The sequence below is a fragment of the Gavia stellata genome, chromosome 5 (assembly GCF_030936135.1).
Source record: "Gavia stellata isolate bGavSte3 chromosome 5, bGavSte3.hap2, whole genome shotgun sequence".
In the NCBI taxonomy this organism is placed as follows: Eukaryota; Metazoa; Chordata; class Aves; order Gaviiformes; family Gaviidae; genus Gavia; species Gavia stellata.
The window spans coordinates 28,991,956-29,015,683 of NC_082598.1; the positions used below are offsets into that span (position 1 = coordinate 28,991,956).

Genomic DNA, 23,728 nt, shown 5'->3' on the forward strand with positions numbered 1-23,728 from the left:
TGAAGTCTTTCATTAGGATCTGAGTTTTCAGTGCCACTGCCCTAAAAAAAATAAAAATTAACCATAACACCCTAGGCAGTGTAGAAGTAGTGAAGCAGCAAAAAAATTATTATTATATGTAAAAACTGAAATACTGTTCCAACTGCAGTACTGCTCAAGTCACATAGAGGAAGTAGGCTATGCATCCACATAAGGAGTTCAGCAAACAGAAAATCACCTTATGGTCCAAGTACTGCCATTAAGATCTGCCTGCTCTTCAGATAACTCCCTCCATATATGTGAAAAATGGGTGCAACACCACTTCTCTATTTACTTGGACAGGGGAAGCTATTTTTCTACTAGTCCAAGGAAGAAACAAAGAAATTAAGTGGTAAGTGCATTTCCCAGTACCCTCCAGTGCTAGTCTAGAGATCGTACATTTTATGCACCTCTCTTTGTTCCACAATATGTCTACATATTCAAAAAGCAGATTTTGTTCAAAGGTTAAAATTTCCACTTTCACTTACAGGCTAGGCCTTAGATAGAAGACACACACACACACAAACAAACAAAGCAAAGTATCCTGCCTATGGCCTCTGGACCATCCCATCAGAACAATTCATCCAGCCCAATCCTTGCTCTGGACATCACGAGACAGGGCACAGAGTTGGGCACAGAAGTGAACTGCTCCAGATGTTTGTTCACCAAATGCTGCCAAAGGATCCCCGCTCTCCTCTCATCCCCATGGTGTAACTTGAGCTGTGTCCATCATATGACTAAAAGGCAAGTACTCCCGATCACAGAAAACACATCTTAATCACAGGAAAGCATGTATGAAGGTTGTCGATATGACAATGTTTCTTGTAAACTTGTCAGGTATGCATCAGTCACATATCGACCCAGCACGGACGCTCCTGGTGAGGAGAGGAGTGTGCATCTACATGGCACTGAAGAGTTTGACCCTTGAGTTTCGCCATGCTATGGGGCTTACTTAAGACAATGTGACATTTAACTGGCTTCAGAAAAGAGGAAGAAAGTTTCAGAGTTACCATCTGCTTGTGACCGAGTTTGAAGAAATTATTCCATTCAAAAGGTTTGTTTGAGCCTGACCTGTTTTTTCAAGTTTCACACTCTCTTAACAAACAGCTGAGGTTGAAGCTCATGCTAACAGTGTTTAGGAGCCTGGTTTTTGAAGACTATTTTTCAGTAGCATTCTTCATCTCCAAAACTGGGTAGGTCTTTAAAAATAAACTTCATAGGAATACAGTGAAAAGGAAATAGTGCAGAAGCATAAAAATAGACTCAGGAGTCCAATAACAAACTATAAATCATTCATTTCCATCACACGCTGACTTGCAACAATAATTCTGCTTTTACTAAAGAAAGGAGTTCAGAACATTTAGGGACAGGTTCATTCATTCTAACCTGAGAGCATTTTAACTTGCTCCCAAGACAAGGACATCACAGGAGACCATGGTGTAAGTCATCTGTCTTGGCTTAGACAGACTCCAGTACTATCTCGCTGGGGCTGACAGAAGGGATGAGTGAAGTTGTCCAAGTCCCTTGAGAACTCAAGGCAGGTCTCACAAGCTTGGGTCCTACTCATGGGATGTCTACTGCAGAACTGCACTCCTCCATATGGAAACACATTAAGTTTGTATCAGAAAGTTATGAGCAACAAGAAAAAAGAGTTGAAATGGGGTGGGGAGGGGGAGGAGGGTAAAAAGAGGTTGAATAATACCATGGCTAAAACCAAATCAAGTGACAAGAGCACACGCTGCATCTGTAGGCACTACAAAGGCTGTCCGCTCGCCCCTGCCATCCCCAGCCCAGTAAATTAGCTTGACAACAGGATTTCCGTTGGAATTAACACATTTCAGATTACTGGGTTAGCATCCAAAATTCATTTAATGCTTACTGTAATCAATATATTTACTAGTCACACCTACCATGTGGCTCCAAAAAAATAAGTATAATTAAACAAGAGAATAACTCAGAAAAGCATATAGTCCACATTTGGTACAGTAAAGATGTATTGGTTGTGATGAAGAAATACATAATATGAATGAACACATCCCAAATCACTTGAACATAATGATAGGAGTTGCCTTTGATCGAAGACAACTGGAAAAGTGTTTTTGACTGAAAAAAAAAAAAAAACAACCCACCACCAAGAATTCCAATTAGCATGAGTAATACATGAACTGATTCAGTATAGAAAACCCACTTTAATTCTATGGTCAGAAATTGGTCAAATGCATACATGCCAAAAAAGGACTTCCAATTACATGTAATTTATCTTTATTTTACCAAATTTTACTACTAATATGCCTCATTTCTAGTACTATCATATAGTAAAACCCCCATGTTCTATAGGGAATCCAGTTTCATAGCCCAACTTGCTCCCTCCTAGAACCCCTCTAGGACAATCCCACCATGTTAATGGAGAATAAAAAATTAAAAAAAAAAAAAAAAATCAAATGCACATAACCATCCAGTGAATAATGCAGAATCAATAGCCCATAAAACAAAACCCTCATTTAATAGTATAGTATCACCTTGTTTGTTTTCCTTAACAGCCTCAATTGCTCTGTATTTTTCTTGGTTTTAGGGGACCTATACAGATGGGACCTCAACTATGAAAAGCCAGCGCAGCCATCTGTATGCCATTTCAAGGCAGGCAAAAGTACAGAGCTAACAGGCATAAGAGGGGGATCTCCCCCTCCAATTAGTAGAAGATCCAAAGCAGGTTGCAAATGGTGAGATACACACCAGAAAGAACTGTAGTGTTTAGGTATTCGGGCATCTTCTTTCCCAATTTACACACACTTTCTCCCTGGGCTAAGTGAAAATTTTTAATTTTGGGAGACTGACAAATTTACGGGATTAGGCAAAGACTGTTGAAAAAAGTTTCAAGTTTAAAATGCAACTCTTCCTTGAGCTCTGGCAATTGTAATGCTAACAACAGAATTTCTAGCACAATAGTGGCAACATAGTACAGACTTTTTTTTAAACACTAACTGGGTTAAGAAATCAAAGCCTATCATTTAGCTATGGAGATAAAAATGTGTAGTCTTTATGTTAAGAAACAATGCTTACAGATTACATGCTACAGTCAGGCTATTGTCCTGCATTCTTTGTGCACCACAAATGCACAGGGAAGCTGAGATTCTGTTATCTCTGGTAAATCAGCACTGAGTATGTGCAGAAAAAAAAAAGAGATTCATAATATGGCGTAAGAAGACTCTAGATTAGCCCTTTATAAGCAAAACTAAAAATTTTAAGAGGAGGACTATATTACATGTCAGGTTGGAAAGCAGAGTCATATTAGTTTCTAATGAATTAGAACAGCCGTATTAGCTCCTGTTCTGCACAGTAGGAGACCAGAACAGAAGACATCCTCTAGTCATGGAAAGGACTGCAGGATAGCTGAGCCTTTTTAACAGTACCTGTGGGCTCACCCAGTACGCCTGTCCTGGAAGAGCAAAGACTCAAGTCTTAGCACAGGCATAACCAGAGAAAAAGCCTTAAAAAAATAACAGTTCAAGGTACAATCAACATTATCACTCACTCACTTACTCATAACATTAATGTGTAACCCTTAAAAAAAGTAGATTGCTCCCTTGAGTGCTTTCAAGATCCCCAAACCTGTAAGCGCACTACCATGTTTATCACAGAGGTGTTAATTAAGCAGTGGAATAGAACTGTTTACATCTTTTACATAGCTTTTGAGTTGGGTGAAGCTGTGTGTGTTCTGTTGTTGCTGTTGTTAAAAAAAAAAACAGAAAAAAAGAGAAAGCAAAGTTTCTCCAAAACATGTGTGTAAATGGCTAAGCATGATACAAGACTGACTTAAAGCAATTCTGACCTTGAACCAACAGTTTTGTTAAGCCTCCATCATTGCTACCTGAAAAAACTACTATTTTTTGTTTTAATCAAACCTTATAAATAAACCTAGGATGAAACTGTTCTTATGCAATTTGTTTTCCTGTGGATCCAAGTAAAACCTAACTATTGCCAAAAGCAGTATTTGTTAACAGTCCTCAGGAGTGCCTGAGATACTATACTAAACTGCACGCTGCACAATAAAGCAGCTTAGCATAAACTAATGGCACTAATACCTCTATGTAAAGGGCGAACACTACTATAAACATACTTTTTCTTGTTCCTGTCTCTTACTAGCAGCCAACGGAGTGACAAGTAACAAACTCTTCAGGAACACATCTATCCTTTTAAGCAGAAATGGGAGTTAACAGAACAACACAACCAGGAGATTGAAAACAGGAATGACCTACGGTAGGAGAGCAAAGAAGAGAAAGAAAAATGGAAGTGGGTGGACAGCAGCTGAGCAGCAACAGCAAATGGAAGGGGTGGGAAGGCAAAAAGGAGCAGACGAGTAGGGAAGGAGACAAATGAGATATGAAAAGAGACAGAAGACAAAATTACCAAGAGTTAGTCTAAAACAGCGGTTCTTAAATCATGGCTCAGCCAAAGGAAATTACAAAGTCAGCCTGACAGGAAGAGTAAATTACAATGCTGCTGTCAGCGCCTTACTTCTTGAGCAGTGTTGCCAAGTGTCAGCCACAGCTGGGAATTACTGGCCTATCGCCTGGCCAGTGCGAGTGCTGTAATGACTTCGTTACCTAGGTGCCTCATGAATAAAAGGAGCAATGCAGCAGAGAGTAAGCTTATGGGAATGGGAAAAGGGAGGAAAGGAGACTCACCGTTGAGCTCAACTGCAAATGAGATCGAGCCTTTATTAACTGGTCCGCACACTAAGATAGCTACCACACAAGTCACACTTAATCCGAAGCACTATGAAAGCTGGAAAGCATTTTGTTAAACAGAGCCCCAAAACATTTTCAGGAGTTGAGGTGAGCTCCTGTGCAATGATATGCAAATTACATGAAAATGAAATCTCTGGTGGACACAAAGGTTTCATCCAGTATTCTTCAAAAATTCCTGAAATTGTAACTGATGAAGAAAGAAAACTCTAGATAGGCAGTACATGCAATGAAAGGAGAACTGTGATGTCTAGGGAAGTGCTCCAAGGTACAGCTGCAATGCTTTAGCTGATTTTAATTCATTAAAGACATTAGCCACATGAGATAACATGCTGCCCTCATAATCTGTAATACCTTGGCCTGCATAATCAGTCCAATCAATGAGCAGAGGGAAAGAAAGTTTCCTAAAGATACCCATCCTAACTGACATTCATCAAAACACAACTAAATATAGAAGATCCTGCAGGTATGGATGGACACAACCTCCTCCTCTCCCCCGAGTTAATCCAATAATGCAAATAAGAATTAAATCATGTTTTACAGGTTTTTATCATTGAATGTAGCATAGCATTAGCCTTCGATTAGGCTGACTTACACTGCATCGTTAGCTCAGAGGGAACCTGGGAGGAAGTTAAAGGCCTGTTTTTACTGAGAAACACTAACAAAAAGACAGAAAACGTTTCTATAAGCTGAAAACGTACCATGAGTGTCTCTTCTGTACTTCTTTCTCTTTGTACTGGAGCAACTGGAAATTCAAGAAGGGATTTTACCGTCTTCCTTTTGGCTTTTTCCATTTGAATATTAGTAAAATAGTTGACAGCAGCGAACTCAATAAGAGCAGAGAACACAAAGGCAAAGCAGACCGCTATGAACCAGTCCATGGCAGTAGCATAGGATACTTTTGGCAGCGAATGTCTTGCACTGATGCTCAGTGTCGTCATTGTCAACACTGTGGTTATTCCTTCAAAGAAATAAAGCAAAAGCAGTGCTGAATCAGAGTAAAACAAAGTGAGAATAGGCAAGCAGCTTCAAACAAAGAATTTCAAATCACTTAGGAGTCTTCCTCTGCTGGTTGTGAATACTGCACTAGATTTAAGTCATGGCAACTATCACATATCTATGAGCAGCTACGCACACAAAACAGTTAACCAGGTTTTAAAGGAGGCATGGAAAGCCATGACTTCAGCAGATCATTTACAGTTCACATGAAGAAAACGTGGAAGTCTTCATTTCATATTTTTTTCATGTCAAGTTCAGTAGACTTTCTTACAAGTTATTTTCTAAACATTTGAACATAATTTAAGTTGTTAAATAGGGGAGTGCTCCTCAGACTGCAACAAAAACATGTTTTTTCCTGTAATGGGTTCAGAATGCCACCTATTATTCTGCGCCTGTTCCTCTGATCCCACTCGTAATCCAGGTGCCATTAAGTCATGGCAAATTATTTTGGTGCTAAGAAAAACTAGAATATTATGTTAACAACTCTGTTAACTAAGAAACCATCACCTTAACTTTTAAACCCTTCTGCTACTAGTCAACTGATGAAATATAATTAGAATTTAATCTTCTAAAAGAACAACTTTTCAATTAAAGTGTACAAGCATGAACACTGAACTCAAAATATGACCACTTCATGGTAATACTTCAAATGCAAATACACGCTGTATAAAACTAAGGTATGGGGTCTTTTTTTCCTTTTTCATCCAAAATATCCCATATGATACAAATGTGAAATACCAAGGATATAGAGAACACTGCATAAGTCCTACTATGATAACTTCAAGGAAGAGTGACTACAAATGGAGGTGTCTTTACTCTTATGAAAAGAACACTGTACGCATTTTAATTCAAGATGAAATACATATGCTCAGAAGAATTCAAAATAATTAAGAGCATGTTTTCCAACAGGATCCTCACATCCCCTATTCCCTAAATGGTGGTATTCCATCTGGGTAATCTAATATGAAAAAGCTTTACCTAGACACTGCCATACAGAGAACTGGACACAATGAAACCAGTCCTTCCTATTGAAAGGGAAAAAAAAAGAAAAAATAGTAATAGCCAGTTCATGAAAGCACGAAGAATATCTCAGAGCAAGCTCACAAAACCTTCTTCAGTGGGAAGGTATTGAAAAAACACATCACTGAAAATGTTTAGGTCTGAGGAAAAATATTAATTATGGAAAGTTATTTTTTTCCTGGAAGAGACCCATTCATGCTTAGCCCTATCCTTCCTGATTCTACCTTTGTCCACTTCAAGCAAATAGTTTGTCTGAATTGTCCTTCTAAAGACATTTGTTCAATAGATGTAAGAATAGGGTGAAGTGACTTGAATGACCAACCATTCCCCAAATACAAGGAGGAAAGGGGAGGTTGTGACAGTATTACAGCTTACTGCCATAGTCTTTATCAAATTTCCCCTATTAAATTATTCTTCTGGGAGACTTGCAGTTCCACTCCAACTACCCTTGGATATGCACCATAGGGATTTACAGGGTAGGGAATTAAGTTCTGGTAAAAAATATTATATATACACATGAACTGTAATTATCCAGAGCTAAATACTTGCAAGCTTCTGATTAGAAATGCACATAACCATATAAAAATATATTAAGAGTATTTTAATATAAAAATTATTCTTAAAAACCTGTTTTAAAATTACTGCTGTCTTTCTTCTAAGAAACACCAATCTCCCACAATCACCAGATTCAGGTGTCTGAAGCTCTGACTGCAGAAATTACGACCTGGTGTACCTTAATTCCTTGTGTATCCTTCCTCTGTTACCTTTGCCAAGTTCTCCCTAATCATGTAGTGTCCAATGGAAAGATCTTGAGGTTAGCCTCTTCTGATAGTTCCTTTAGAAAGCTGGTACCATAGCAGGTATTCTGGCTTCATTCCTATCTTTTCCCTGCAACATCTCTATCTTCTCTTAAGAAAACCTTTAGAAAACAGGGTCCCTGTTGGAATTTGTCAGAAAGCTAAAAAGATCCTTTTAGCCATGCTTTAAGCCACTTGCTTTCAAAGGCATTTTAGAGACTTATCAGTAACTAGTGGATGTCCAAACTTTATTATTGTTACTTGTTTTCAGTTTCATATATGGATATAATGACACATATTACATCTATTGCTCTATAATTTGTACATTTTCAATTATCACATTTTGTCTGTAAATACAGATTCTACCTTTCCAGTTTATGGCAATACTCCCTTCAAAAAAAAGTACCATTATTCAACATCACTGCAAAGGCATGTGAAGCGATATACTCGTTTGCCTGATGTAATGCTTGAGTTGAGAGCTAGTGGGGTTCTTATTAGGTTTACAGGTTGTTTCTCCTATAACTAATCATCAACCTTGTCTAGTTTGTGATGCTAAACAGCGTTCTGACTCCACTTACATGTTTGAATGGGCAGTTACGTCGAAACATTAATTCCTATCACTCTTGCCAGCATCTATCTATATATAGAAAGGCTCTTTGAGGAACATTCTCTTCCTGTTTAGTCCTGCTCTAGACTACAGTACATTATAAAGTCAAGACATTGCTCTACAACGACTGCTCTTAGAAATGTTTTTATCCTACTTCTTTGTTAGGAATCGTATTTCCATTTAATTTCTTATGCTTTGTCTTCCATAGAAGCTTTTTTGTTTTTTATTCAGAGTTCACTGTAGCATCTCATTCAAGCTGTGTTTTGATTAGGGCAATTTTAATATCGTGCGATCATTTTGCTTTTTGAATTCATTTTCACAATGGCAATGGCAGAAAGAAGAGCACTAAACATGAAATTACAGTAACAGGATCTAAGCCTTACTCATAGCAAGCTTCCACTGATGACACAGATCTCTTGTAAGAAGACATCTGTACATCTCGCACACGCCCAATCAAATTATTTTAAAAGGATTTTAGAAGGTGTGGATGTAGGCTAAGGACTTGAATGGATTACTGAGGGCCAGGTCTTCCCAATTTGCTCCCCCAAGCAGGTAGAAGCCCCACAGATGTACATCCCTGTGCCACAGGCAGCCATGTCACCCTTCCGGTTAAATATTCCAAGTTTCTCTTCAGATTCCAAGGATTCACATAATACATTCTTCATACACTGACAGCAAAAATTCCTCTGAATTTACCTTATTCCCTTGCTTCTGCGCTAGCACAGAGGCAGTATAGCCCCAGGCACTAAAAAGGCCTATTCTAGTGACAGTTATTAAAAGAGGAAGTACTAGAAAAAGTAGAAAAAAGAAATAGTTACCAAAAACAGTTCTAGCTGGAACGGACTCCTTATTTATCCAAAATGAAACTTGAGAAAGGATCACCGTCATAATGCATGGGATATAGGTCTGAATCATAAAATAACCCATTTTCCGTCTGAGGTGGAAGTAAACTGTCATAACAATATATTCACCTAAAAAAAAAAAAGAAAGAAAATACTTTTCTGACTGTGTGTAAAATTTTTGTGTTGCAGAATAACTGTTCCAGACTATCAACTAGGATTGTTTAAGATGATGCTATTCATACCACTTAATGTGTATAGAAAGATATGTTCCTTAGAGACAAGAATGAATGAAAGTTTTAAACAAAAGATCCTGGAAGTAGTAGGTCCTCACAGTGCCATTCTGAAGCTGTTATCAAAAATACTATAAATGTACAGCTAATACTGCATCACTTTTCACTTTTTACAGTATAATATGATTTTAAAAAATTCTTTTGGCTTCTGTTGAAGAAAAGAGTCCCAAGACACAAGCTATATACCTACCATAGCATCCAGAAGATTGTGGTACCTACCTGCCAAATAAAACAGTAACAACAGTGATGCACATTAAATTACATGGAAGCATCTCAGCTTTTTACTAGGTTTATATGTCAGCACCACTATGATAATGAAACAAATGCAAAAATCATCGACAAGAATTTTAAAATACTGGAAGTTTATCTAAAATGTTATCATTCATATTAAACAAACAAACAAAAAAAACCAGTTTTACCATAAACTGAATAAACTGTCTAAATAAAGCACTACAGAATGAGCATTTTGGGGACAGTAAGGAAATTCTGTGGTTAACTCATAATAATCAATATGCTGAGAAGTAAATTTCTAGTGTATTGCAAACCGCTGCTTTATCTTGGAGAAAAATTTCCATACAGCAATACACCAAATATATTTGCTTTATCTGTTTCATTTTGACCATCTCACAACACACAAACTTGCTGATGCTTAGAAAATGATTCCAATTTTTAAAAATATTTTGGGAATATGCTTGTTTATCACCACACTGCTCATCAGTGACACTTCACTCATTTCGGATGCCTGTAGTTGCCATTTGCCTTATTTCTTACAGCAGAAATCAGCAGAAGTATCTATTGTGACTAAGGCATTTGTGCCTATCCTTATCTGACTAGAGGGTTTTTATGGCTCTAATAACCCATTCCGTATGCTGTACTTCTACGCCGAGCTGTGCGCACCACCAAACAAAGGAAGTCTTTTGCACATAATGTGGATACAGTGCTGAGAAATTACTTCCTCACCCAGGCATCCTCTTGACTCTTCAAACTGCATTTTAAGCAGTGATTAAATGCTCATTTTGTCCCTCGGAGTAATGATCTCATTCTAGCTTTCTGAAAGACCATCGCAATCTACTGTAATGAATCTGCAAATGTAGATCTGAAGGACAGAAACCTAATTCAGATTTATGCTCTCAGCCCTTCATATATATATATACCCTATGACATTCAGTAGAATACCTTACAGGAAGGAAAGAAAAAAAGCCTCGGGCAACGTGACAGGGTTAGTTTTACCTCAAGTTGATTTTTACTGATGAGATTCCTACCTGTAATAGATTTAATGGTTTCAGTGGATACCGTATGCCCAAGCAGGTCATACTGAACTAAACTGGAAGACTCCTCAGGAACTTCCACTGACTTCTCAGGTCCTTTTGTCCAGGTATAAATCATTTCACTCTTTGGATAAGCATCTACAACACATCATCAGTTTGCATAAATAGGAAACAACTTCTCACACCTTACTGACAGCCCAGTCCAAACCTACTGAAATCGAACAGCAAGACTCACACTAACAACTTCAGAAGATACCCTTCGTGTTAAGTTACCCCCAAAAGCCACCCTCAGAGGAGAATAAATAGGAGCTAAGGTCATATGTCAAGTGTCACACACAAATTCACTTCACATTTGAATGTGAAGTCTAAACACAAGTTCCTTCTGGATCAGCCCTTATTGGGCATGTAAATTTTTTCTTTAAATTTGTTTAGAAATTTTTATCTAAAATTTTATCATTAAAATATACTAATATATAAAAAAGACCATGTATAAGGAGGATACATTTTGGAGACTGCGGGCACGTTTCTTTACAGAAAAGAATGAGTATCCTAAAAACTATAATATTTTAAACTTGTGTTTAAAGTATTTGCCCGAAATCAGAGGTCAGTAAAAAATTCACAATAGCCCAAAAATAAGCACACCCAAAGAAACATTTTACATTTAATACAAAAGACATAACTTAGGGCTAGCATTCAATCCCTACACAGCCCAAACTCCTGTTAAAATTAAATTAAATCAGTCTTGTATTTGAAATGGCTACATCTTATTTCAAGTTTCACTGAGGAAGATACCAGATTAGTGCAATTTCTGCTGGTTGGTGATTCTGCCTGAAGAAATACGCCTGTGGAGAAGCCCCCACTATTGAAGCTCCCCCATCGTACAGCGGATACCAAAGCCACTTCTGGCAGCACCTGGTCTCCACTCTCACTGTAACAGGGATGGAAAACCTTAGCAGAGCAGTGTCTTTAATATCCTCCTTTTTGGTTGAATACCCAGCTGTATAAGCTAAATTTATACTAAGGGAAGACTATGAGTAGCTTCCAGCCATTTCTAACTTCAGAGCTCAGGGGTGAAGGAAAACAGATTAATGTCCAGCCGCTGCCTACATCAGAGTGTAAAGCAGAGAAGGCAGTGACCGAGGAGGCTTCGAAAAGTGACAAGGTAGTTAATGGAGTGCACCAACCATCCCCAGGTGGTCTCTGAGGTCTCTGCTGTGGATTCAAATCAAGGAATCATAACTACCTCCCTTGGTTGTTTTGCAGTATGTCCCAAAATGTTCCCTCTAGCCCAAGTTTGGAGATCATCCAAAAATCTACATCTGATTTCAAAGCAGAAAAGGAAAGTCACCTGCACTAAGATTCCTCTCACCAGTCTAAAAATTATTTATCTAGACTAAACTTGCCATGCAGACTCCCGTTATAGACCAGGAGATAGGTGATAGACAAACACAACTAAAGGTCAAATTTTTACTTGCAACCTATACATCTAACTTAGGATGTCAGTGTGCCTCCTCTGACTGTAGAGAAAAGTCAAATAACCTGCTTCCCTAGGTGCTTTTTACGTGGCTGTTGGAAGGTGAGATGGATCCCACCCTCTTCGTCTTCTCCAGAGAATCTCTCACTTCACTGAGTATCCAACTCCTCACTAAGAACCAAGAAAAACTAGGTATTTCAAGCAACTGTGTAGCCAGAATAGTGGAGTTTAACGTAACAGCTGAATAACTGCCTGCTTTTCAATTCTCTGCCTGGGTTTAATTTTTCAGGCCCTAAATAAAATTCCCAAGCAAGTTAACAGGAGTTTTGTCTGCATAAGGATTGTGTATCAAGACTAGTATTCAGAAAGTTTAGTAATTGTTCAAAATCTACTTCTACTATTTAAATTCTGTAGTTACAAGAAATTTCATAATTGCAACTTACAACTCCCAAATTTGAGAGGACAAGCATGACCATCCATGGGAAAATCCACTAATCTCATGGGACACTCTGCACTTATTGTAAGCCTATAATGGAACAAATTAAATAGTCTCTGGTTGCCATTTTGTCTAGGCAGTATAACTTTTTGCATACAGTAATTGTAAGAAGCTGAACAAACAAGTTAGATACCTCATTGTGTACAGGATGGTGCCATTTCTCATTATTCTGAAGAGTTTATTTGGGGCTGTCATATTATGTGCAACAGACTTCTTCCCATTCCTGAAGAAAGTGTCAGGAGTCCACACCTTCGAAACCATCAAGTTATTAAGTCTTAAAATTTCAATAGGGCCATCATATTTTAATCTTTTGTCTACCCATGTCTGACGGAAGAAGACATCCATTGTATACTCCTGTATTAAATTGCAGAAAAACAAAGATCACATTTGCACGTATAAGTGTTTCCTGTAAAAAAAGAAATCCCTCAGGAGCAAAGAAATCAGTAGTAAAGAACATGCTGAGTCCACTACACAAACATATTTCCACCAATTAAAATGTGTTGTGTATTTCTTAATAGCTTAACTTCCCATATTAGTCATATCAATAAATTACTACACATATTTAATCATTAAGGAATAATTAATCTAATTAGGTTGCAGGAAGCAGGCAACTGAATTTGTAGTCAAGCACATAACTGGAAACAAAATGATCTCTGACAATAAGTGACAACAGATTTTTAAAGAAAAGCTATCCATCGATTTTCTGCTGCTGGCTAAATTAAAAATTTACTTCTACTGACTACAGTGGATTACTTCCACTTTAAGGTCAGGAAGGAAAATTTAATTTCAACTGATGGAAAGTAAGCTTTTAAACAAGGAAAGCTAAATATTTCCTTTGCTGTGCCCACAAAACATGGATAAATGTGCATATATACACATTTGTTTCTAACTACTAACTATCCCATTAATTTCCTCAGAAAAGCCATTCAGATGCTCCAAAGAAAACATGCAAACAACAACTGCAGAACTGCGGACACAGGCACATCATGAGAAATCATATGTGAATGACTGGATGAAGGAATGCATTTCTCATCTCTGGAAGCTAAAGCACTTCACCAAAAAAGCATCATGTGGCATTCAAAAAGGTAACACAGGAAGTTTTAAGTCCTTTCTAACTTACAGTTGTGATTTTGTTGTTAAGACAAACAATGTTTTCTGACTTTATTTCAAACTCTTCTGCATAATGTTACCATTGAAACTACTTGTATGGCCATATCTAGTTGCATGGGCAAGGAGGCACGTCTACTACTGCAATGCATCTTAGAATTATATCTGTCTTCTTTTCCAGGGCTGCATCCTCCACTGTGGTTTATAGTTAAGTCTCTTTTCTAGTGTCATTTCTTGCTGGTGACGTCATAGCTCATAACTAGCAGTTTCTGTTATTACCTTCTACATGACAGATTTTGTAATAAAAGATTTCAACCCTTTTTATTACACCGGGTACCAAAGTAACCCAGCTCTAAAAAGAGATTCTGATCATCTCCTGTACTGAGACTGTATCACACTTTGCTGTTTCAGTGAGTTTTAGGAGTGCAGCCACCTTCAGATTACATTGGGTCACTAATGGATACATTAACTAAAAATCATTCCAAAACCAATTCCTGGATCCCTGAATAACCTCCTAACTAATCCCTAATGATGAAAGGGGAAACATCTGTAAACTCTCCTTCTGCCAGTTCCTTACCCTTCAGTCCATCTTCTTACTGCTGCCTTCTCCAATATAACTAATTATTTCCCATGTGGCACCATGTCAAATGCTTCGCTGAAACCTGAGAGATGCCATGCAGCCCTTATTTTAGATTTAAGGCACACACTACTAGATTACCTTGGGACCAGATTCTTGTATCCCTTGTCACACTGAACAGCATCATACTGTACATGACAACAATTGAAGGGGTAAGATGCATTTCGACATGAGACTGCTGTCACGAACCTAGCCCTTGAAAAAATATCTTGCCGTCACATACCTTTCCACGTGATAGAACCAAATCAGGTGCACCACGAAGTGCATGACAGCACTATATGGGAAGAAAATTACTGCCCTGAAACTGCTTTTCCCTTAAAGAAGTTCCATACAACATATAATGCACATATAGCCGTTACTTCCATGTGATTTTTTGGATATTTTTAAAAAAAAGAGAAACTATTGTGTGATTTAAGGGTACACCACTAGGTTATAGAAATTGATGAGAGTTATGCTGGATTTGACCTCAAATGAACACAGATGTCGTTCAGGCACAAATAACGATATGTGCAAATGTAACATTTCTCTTCTGTGACTATTTCATACATGTCACTTTGACGTTCAATTTCTGCAGACACTTATGAAAACTCTTATCAGTCAAACATTTGCTGAAAGTGATGCTGAAAGGGGCACAAAGATCAGCAAAGAGCATTCATCTGAAATGAAAACGTCAACAAGTATTTGTGAAATTATGTCATTATTATTCACCTGAGAATAACACAAGTTTCAGAAAGGAAAAGCAATTTCAAAGATATTACACATTTTCCCCACAGCAGACTGACTTTTAGACGCTCCCCACAAGGCCTGATTCTACCTCTACACTATGAAAGTCTGTTTTAAATCCTATGAAGTGAATTCCTTAAGCCAGCCAAAAATCAGTGAGAGTGTGACCAGAATCAGGCCTGATGTATCTAATTATAACCTGTAAATTAAGCTGTTACTAATCTTGCCTACTTTGCATGATTGACAGAACAGTACAGATGAAGCATCCACTCCTTACTGCAGTTAATGGTTTCTCAGAACCGGGAAATGGCATTTTAATCCCAGAAATACATACCATTTCTACATCAGAAACAGGTCCAAAACTGGTGACATATATATCTGTTTTGACTTCAGTAACAGGACCTAATGTATGAAAAGGAAGTGAGCAAGAAAATTTGAATTTTGCAGGTCAACAATTCCCATAAATGATCCTGGCGTGTGAACAATTATTGCTTTGTGGGTTCTGTAGACGAGCAAGAGCAAAATGCAAATACAGGTCATTTCAGGTAAGTCTCTAATAACAAGCACTGCTCAATTACCTTTACCACATAAATAAATCAAAAGCAGCATTTCCATGCAAATCCCCATTCAGAAAACCAATGTTGACTCAACGGATAAGAAAACAGATGCCAAAAAACTAAAAGGCTCACTGAAAACACCATGCTAATTAACAACAAGCACCAAATGCAGGAAATCCACATTCCCCAAGGCATTTATCACTACTATTCGGTCCTACTGGTAATAACTGGACTACAAATATTAGCATGCCATGCACTGGGCAATTTATTATTGCAGTATCAAGAACTGCATCCATATCCTGAGATGCACTCAAGTGCTTTAATACTAACAATCAAAATAAAAGTTGGGTATCTAAGCATTTTTGAGGGTCTGAACCTAGGTTCAGATGCTACTACAAAGCCTGCCTTGAAGGAACTAGCGATGCTTAGGACACTGTTCAAAATAGTGGACTGAGCAGAGGTCTTGCGCTCTCATAGTTGGGTACCACATAGCAACTGTCAGAGAAAGCAGTTTCGTTTTAACGTATCATTTCCTTTACTACAGGACAAAAGACCTTGAAATTTCAGATGGGCATTCACTCTACAGTACATTCTACAGCTCCCCTTAAACCAAAGAACACGTGCACTAATGAATTTCACTGGGATTTAGGTCTGTTTCCAATCTAAAAGGCTAGAAAGTTGCTAACCATTACCAGTTATTATGATGATTCTGTGATTAAAGCATTAGCTAATGGTTTAATTCAGGTAATTAACTCACATCGTAAATTTAAGTAAAAAAATAAATCTACTGATGGTCTTACCAAACAGTATCTGTCTGACAAAAAAAAGAAGTATTATCTACAAATTCACAACCACAGTTGCTAAACCCCTACAACTCAAATTTCTAAAGAGGATAAGTGGCTCGAGTCTGTTAATTCAGGCTTTATCATAGTATTTGCAATCTAAAAATGAAAGGAGGAAAGACTTAAGACTGTTAGCAGCAGAAGAATACATCCCTCTTGGAAAGAAAAAAAATAAAATAAAAAAAACCCCACACTGTTCACCGATGTCACTTTGAATCAAATTTTAAAAGGAGAAAAAGAAATAAGCAACTGGAAAACAGGGAACCTATACTTCTTGCACGTAGAACAAGAGTCAAACTGTGAACAAGAAGTAAAATAAAACCATGTAAAATTATTTCACTAAACAGTTTGCAAGTTATGTAGAGAAGAACAGCTAAGAATTTTTCAGCTAAATGTCAAAGAAACGACTTTGCTGGAAGTTAACAGTTCCAAAGAAGAACATTTTCCTGAGATAAAATCTAAAGAAAATTCACCCTACAACAGTTGGTAGCTCCACGGTCCCTGGAAAGTTGGACAGTTTGGCATGTCTGTCTTGAAGAGGTTTTAAGAAGAAACTCCCAAGTTCCAGACAACATACTTCCATACTATGCTGTTTGTTTTGCAATGGGTTGCTCTCTAAACATGTCAAATGGAAGCTGCTCCCCTTTCTACAGATAAAGTGTTCATTAGGTCAGGGAAATCCATGAGTGGTTGGACCACTCATTTTACTGATATCGTAGTCCAATGACGTTTCCTGAATATAATTATTTCTGGAGAGCAGAAGAGCTCCAAGAGATTGGAAAAACTCATACTAGAGCTGTCAAGATACTGGAAGTGAAGACATTCATCTGCAGCGTTAGAAAACAGGGGAGAAAAGCCCAATCATACTTGTACATTGAAAGAGAAGAGATCCAATTGTATCTGACCTCCCATAATCACAAGGTTGTCATTTATCTAGGGTTGGTTTAAATATATAAATATTTATTTCACCTGAACTTGGAATGTTTCTGAAATCAAAGTTCTACAGAAATGAAAAAGTAATCTCCCCACATAGCTCTGATAAGAAAATGTAGGAATTAGTCGCTATTACTCAATAATAAGAGAATACTGAATATTGCACTCCGTTCCTGAATCCCTTTCGGGAACTGCTTTATTTGTTAGTTCTAAGAAACTAAACAGGAGTATTCCTCAAAAAAACCCCAAACCTTTAACTGCTTTCCTCTGGCGATATCTTCTTTTCTTTAGCTCTCAGAACACTGTAATTTTATAATCATATCAAATTGACCAAAGGGACAGATTTTTCCCACAGGCGTGAGCTGCTTCTCCTCAGGCATTGATTTCTTTTGGTTTATTAAATGATTACAGCTTCATGGGCAATAAGTGTTCAGAGATTTTTTTGCAAGCTTATTTTGTGGAGTTTCTCAGAAAGAAGGGGAGAGCTAAGACGAAGAAGCTAATCTCCAAATCAGCAAGCCTATGATTTAATGCTACTGGAAATCCTATAGCAGCAGCAGCACAGGACTAAAACTATGCTTGGGTTCACTCTTCAGGAACTGCTATTCTGCTCTCAAACCTTTATTTATTAGTAGGACCCATGAGAAAAAAGGAAGCAAGAACTCTCAGACAATAATGAAGCCACAAAAAAGGTTGAAACTAAAGTTTACTTTTGGTTGCTTGCCCGACATGATGGCAGTACAGTTGCAAAACAAATGTTAAAATCACATTTTAGGCCACTGGAAAATGGCAGATGAATGAGGATCTAGAAATATTTTAGGCATCGTAACAGTTATCCAACTAGTACTGACATGCAAATCCTTGCTTTGCATCCAAAACCTTGGTCAAACAGTAAAATGTTTGGCAGGAGTGAAGACAGCAGGAAGGGACAGTGAAGCTGATTATCTCCCTAAAGCTTTTCCTGTTGTGCTTCATGTCTTCCACCTACATTGTCAGTTCACCACTGTTAAGGCCAAATCTTGGATTTTCTAGCACATCCCAGTACTTAATGCCAACCCCAGAGTATCTATGGCGACACCAAAACCTATCCCTTATTCTTCCTGTTCTAGAGGAGAACGTAACTCCGGTTGGTAACAATAGCAGGGGTACAAATAGTGAGTCATGCTGCTTTTTTTTTTTTTTTTTAAACTATTATTAATCGTGGGAATTCCTGTCAACGAGGAGGTGACCTGTAGTCACCTAACTTACTTTTACTGGTGATTTAAGCAGTCCTCTGAAAGGAATGTGTTGCACCACTTAACCAACTCAGGCTCTGCAAGCAGAAGATCCTATTATAATCCTTAATACTCTATTACTGGCAATAAAATGCAGTGAGTTGCAAGAAGGCCAATTAACTTTAAATATGACCATTTGGGCTTATCCCTCAATGGATGTTCAGAAAGCATATATCCACCATAAATCTTCAGGAATGCTGAAGAACTATTTATAACATACTGGTGTGTATTTTTATGTCAATGAAATAGGAGGAGAGTCCTACACACTGCAGTGGGAACAGTTAGGTCTGAATCACTGCTTGCAAGATAATATACTTTAAAGAAGCTCAGGCAGGATTAAAAGCAACCTCTGCAAAAAGCCAGAATAGTTCAGTGTTAGATAGAGATGTTACATGTGGGCTGAAGAAGCGATGCCAGGCCCTAACCTTGTGAAGAGGAACATGAGACAGCTCTCCCATGCATTTTATGCCAACATATGGGTTGAACTGCAGCACAGCTCCCAGCGAAAGACTTTGGGCTCCGTTATCCCTGCGTCTCCATGGGCAACTGTCACTGCAGAGATCTCCACTGTACGTAAACAGTCAAATCCTGCACAGGCTTTCTGTATATCGCACATGTTGCCATCAAGAGTCACGCAACCAATCGGGAACATTAGCAAACAAGTCTGTACAAAGGTTTCAGCAGACGAAGTACAATTTAAATGCGAAGTGCAGTTATTGCTGCTATTATGAGATCAGTCCCAGGATACATAAACTACATGAAATTATATTACATCAGTTCCTACAGCTACATCTCAAAAAAAAAAAAGTAGTCGCTACAGATTTTTTTTTTTTTTAAATATAACTACATGTGGAAGAGTTGGTGCTTTCTCTTTCCAAATTCCTGCTGCCTGAATAGGGTTGGTATCTTTTAAGTGAAGAAAAAAAAAGGAAAAAAAAGCCATCATATGAAGCATGTTCTCTTGTTTCATTCCATCAGAAAGAACGGCTAAGGTCACCTGCTGTGATGTAAGATTTCTGGTAGGAAGCCAGAACAACTAGGCAGGGCATTTTGAAAAAATGAATGTGGAATTCAAACACATGGGCTACATTCTCTACCAAAAGACAAATGCAACAATGCAGCAGCACACAATAACCTTTGTCTCTACGTATGTTCATCCATCAGCATGTCTGAACCCCAAAAAGGGAAAAACATACCTGCAGAAACGAGGAGATTACTCTGTTTCTTCGCCTGTTCATCAGCAAATAATCTCTGCTGAGACAGCCAACAAGCTTGACACTGGTGCCAGTTTTCATGATGTGGACACCTGTCTACTAAGAACTGGACTAAGAATATCAGCTAATTTTATACAGGTCACTGAACAACAGACAGATGGTAATGACTTCAAGTATTACCAACCTGGGCCAAATTCAAATCAGACAACTACAGGTATCCTACACCATATCCTGTTAAGCCTTTGAGTCATCTACTCTCACCAGCTGAGGAAGACTGGACAACTGCGTGAGAAAAAAGAAGGATCAGCTTCACTTTATAGTGCTCACTTAAGCCCATTTGCAAGCTAAAAAATAAATAAATTACTACATCTATTATGCTGAGCAATGGAACCTTGAAGGTACGTGTGAGTTCCTAATACAAGCAGATAATCACATAGATATTTTTCTGTTCTCTAAAACCAGAAAATTGTCTTTGCTCTTCAAATTTATTCTGTGTTTATTTTCTGACTAAAGTCATTCCTCCTGCATTGACAGGAAATTAAACTCTTCAGAAATGCTGTTCATCAGCTGAACATCACAGAGCCTAGAAGGGGCAAAGAAGCCCTCTCCTATCCTTCTTAAGGGAGACAATGGCCAACGTATTTAATTCCACCAAGTACTCAGCTGCACTTTCACAGGTACGAGATCATGAGAAAGAATATGAAAAGAGGAAGGAAAGGAAAAGGAAAATGAATGAACACGGTCCTTCTGTTCATGAGCCAGCGTACATGGCAACTTCTAAACAGAAAGCCACAGAGCTATTACCATTTTGCTCGCTGATGGTGAGACTTGCAGCTCATGCCAGAATCTACCTCACACAAATAACAGCACCCAAGAGGAGAGCCAGCTCCAGCTTTCACCAGCTGATGGGCGACCACACCACAGTGGGCCAGTAACACGCTGTGGGTGATAACGTCAGCCTGTTTAGAGCTAACGTCAGTGGGTTTAGCAGTCAAGCTAAGAGCCGTGGGCAGGAGGCAAGTCACACACCACCTTCTTTCTTGGTCTGGCCATACAATTGGCCATTAAAAGCAAGATGCCGGAGACGAGATGAGATGTTCTCTAAAAGGCTCAATACATTAGAATTAGCAGATATATGGTAGTACACAGTGATGGTGCCCTCACCAGCTTCAGTCCCTCCATTCCTTCTTACTTCCCTAAGTGGAGCATGAAGTGTGATGATCATGAAAGTCTCAAAGACACCGTTACATTTTTTTAGAGCTACAATCCAAAACAGGTTTGAATCTGACCTCACAGGCCCTTACTTATGTCAAGAGTTGCTCAGGTAAAGTCTGAAACCATGCAACTGTTTAAAATGGCAAAACAAATTCACTGCAAGCGAAAAAAGCTCCTTTCAAAAAGTCTCTGGACTTCTACCATCACTTTGAAACTAATCACCAGCAAAGAGGTAACAAGGGGATTTTCAGAGAAAATCCAGCTTTTGCAACTTTCTATAGTTTTCCTTTGTGTCATACACAAAATTTTTAAAAGCAGATGAAAACTGGAGTCAGGGCCTAACTAGAAATGCTTTTGCTTCCAAGTTTTACAGCTGAATCAAAATAGCACTGCGGTAACACTCTTGAAGTTTTCCAGCAGATAATGCTTTTAATTAATCACACTACAAATGGCTTCCGTAAACACTCTGTTCTTATAGAATGGTTTTGACCGGGAAACCCACATGCATTACAAACTGCATTCTGAAATTCAGGATAATGATAAAATGGATCCTACAGTGCAGGGAATGGAATTGAATTCATTTCCACCACACTATTTTCAAACATTATAGAGAATTACTTTATTCATTAGTCCCTAAATACCTTCCCTCTACTGAAATTCAAAACTCTATGCATTTAAAGTCTTCCTGACAGCACTTGGGGTTTTTTCTTTCCTACACGAAACTGCCCATTCTGCTTTGTTTTATTAAATTTCTAGATGAAACCTTTTTGCTTCTCTCTTGCTTCTTTACATTCCCTCCTCCCCAAATTTAATGGGAACTTCCACTTAAATGGTCTTTAATAACCTTTTTCATAAACCCTTCTGGTTTTGTTTATTACACTACCAAACACAGTGTTTAGTAAGTGACAGCAACTTTTTAGGGTTTTTTAAATCCACTTAATAAAGTGAGTTTGTAATGCAAGGTGTCAATCAAATGACGGGGGAACTTCATTCTTCTATTAACCCTCAACATATGCCATGCTCCTGCATAGGAAGTATCAAGACAAGCTTCCATATACTCTGTTGAGGCTCAAGACTCTTCTGAGAGACCATTTCCACATCTGTAAGCGTGCTCAGGCAATTTAACTTCTGCTCCATAACTAGCAAACATTGTGCTAATTAATGATAGCGTGGAGAATCCAGATCCAGTTTTAGGAAATCTCCAAAATCTAACCTTTTCTACTTCACTCTGCATGGAAAAAAAATCTTCATGAATTTTTATTTGTGACAAACTGTGGAAGATGCCAGCAAAATTCATTATTTGGCTACCTCCCCAAGTCTGATTTTAAACATCATTTGTGCCAGAATTAGAGATGTTTTCATTGACTTGAAGTTTAAAATCAGTGTCAGTCAGACCTCTGTGCGGCCTTTTGTTCTTAAAATAAAACCTTTGTTTCATTTCGAGCCACGTGAAAACTAGATGGTGAATCAGCTTCAAGAATAAAACAAAGATAAATATTCTGCTGTTCATCAGAAAGTGACGTAGCTTTAACGTTACCAAAACACACTATACTTTCCAACTCTAAATATTCCCATTCCCTCTGTCATTTTGTTTGCTATGCTATAAACTAGTGAGTGACCCACTTTTAAGATGCAAGTCCCATTTGCCATAAAGATTTATCAGCAAAAAAACCCCAAAATATAGGGAAAACTTGATTTGAAGAGTGTATATTTTAATAACTAATCCATAGTTATTACTCTGAGTTATGTCAAAAAGTCAAATCTTACCAACTGCAGAAATTTCTTTCTTTGGTTGGTTTTGGTTTGTTTTTTTAAAAAGTTGTTCTTGTCAAATCAGGTGAAGATAACTTTTGCTGTAAGGAGCTAGGCAGGCAAGCATCATTTTCAAAAATCAAGCATTTTTTCCCCGTGTTTTACCTAAAAGTTCAAAACTTAAAGATGATTGGTTTAGATGTTATAAGGAAGGAAGATGCAAGAAGCAATATCATATCCATTTTGTGAAATATTCACCCAGAAATCTGTTCCCCAGGCTGAAATCTGAGAGTTTTTTCCTCCCTCTATCATTTACTTCAATATTGCTGTCATGAAAGTTCAAGGAGATACAATGGACTTTTTCTCCTTGATAGCGTTTTGCTGAAAGTCTGCAAGACTTACTGGGGAAAAAGATCTACTTTTGCAAAATACCCCGCAAAGGACAACTGTATTAAAATAAAAATCAACATAAACTGAATGTCATATTACATATTTAGTAGTTGTTTAATTTTGGAAATCTGATAATGCTCATAAAGCATCTTTGATAGATGACTAATTAGTGGGCATTCAACCTAAAATGATGCCAAACATAGCACATCTCTTGTACGCGTGCAGAAGTGTCTGTAACCTCCCTGCAGAGACTAAATTGCAAAAGGCTACCAGTTCCCAGTGATTCCTCTGGGTGCTAATAAATTTAGTTTCCTTCTCACTTAATGTGTAAGCTAACTTATAGAAGGCCTCATTTATTCCATACACTCAAAACAATAAAGGAGTGATCAATGATCCTAGGTGTCGTCCTCTAACAATCACAGTCATGCATGTGAGCACTGTATATGGCATGTGGGGAACGTGTTGGCATACATGTCAGTGTAGATGGATCACGGGTATGAAGAAGGTACTTTCAGAGGAGGAAGAAAG

General features: G+C 38.0%; 1 protein-coding gene across 1 annotated transcript in view; it reads right to left on the reverse strand.

Moving 5' to 3' along the window:
• GABRA4 (gamma-aminobutyric acid type A receptor subunit alpha4) overlaps window positions 1–23,728 on the reverse strand; it is a 37,572-nt gene that overhangs the window by 12,574 nt on the left and 1,270 nt on the right. Inside the window, exons 3-8 of the mRNA XM_059817471.1 lie at window positions 15,358–15,425; window positions 12,690–12,910; window positions 12,504–12,586; window positions 10,581–10,724; window positions 9,005–9,157; window positions 5,465–5,724 (exon numbers count right to left, since the gene is read on the reverse strand). Of these exons, the coding sequence (XP_059673454.1) occupies window positions 5,465–5,724; window positions 9,005–9,157; window positions 10,581–10,724; window positions 12,504–12,586; window positions 12,690–12,910; window positions 15,358–15,425 (929 nt within the window). The remainder of the gene's footprint in view (window positions 1–5,464; window positions 5,725–9,004; window positions 9,158–10,580; window positions 10,725–12,503; window positions 12,587–12,689; window positions 12,911–15,357; window positions 15,426–23,728) is intronic.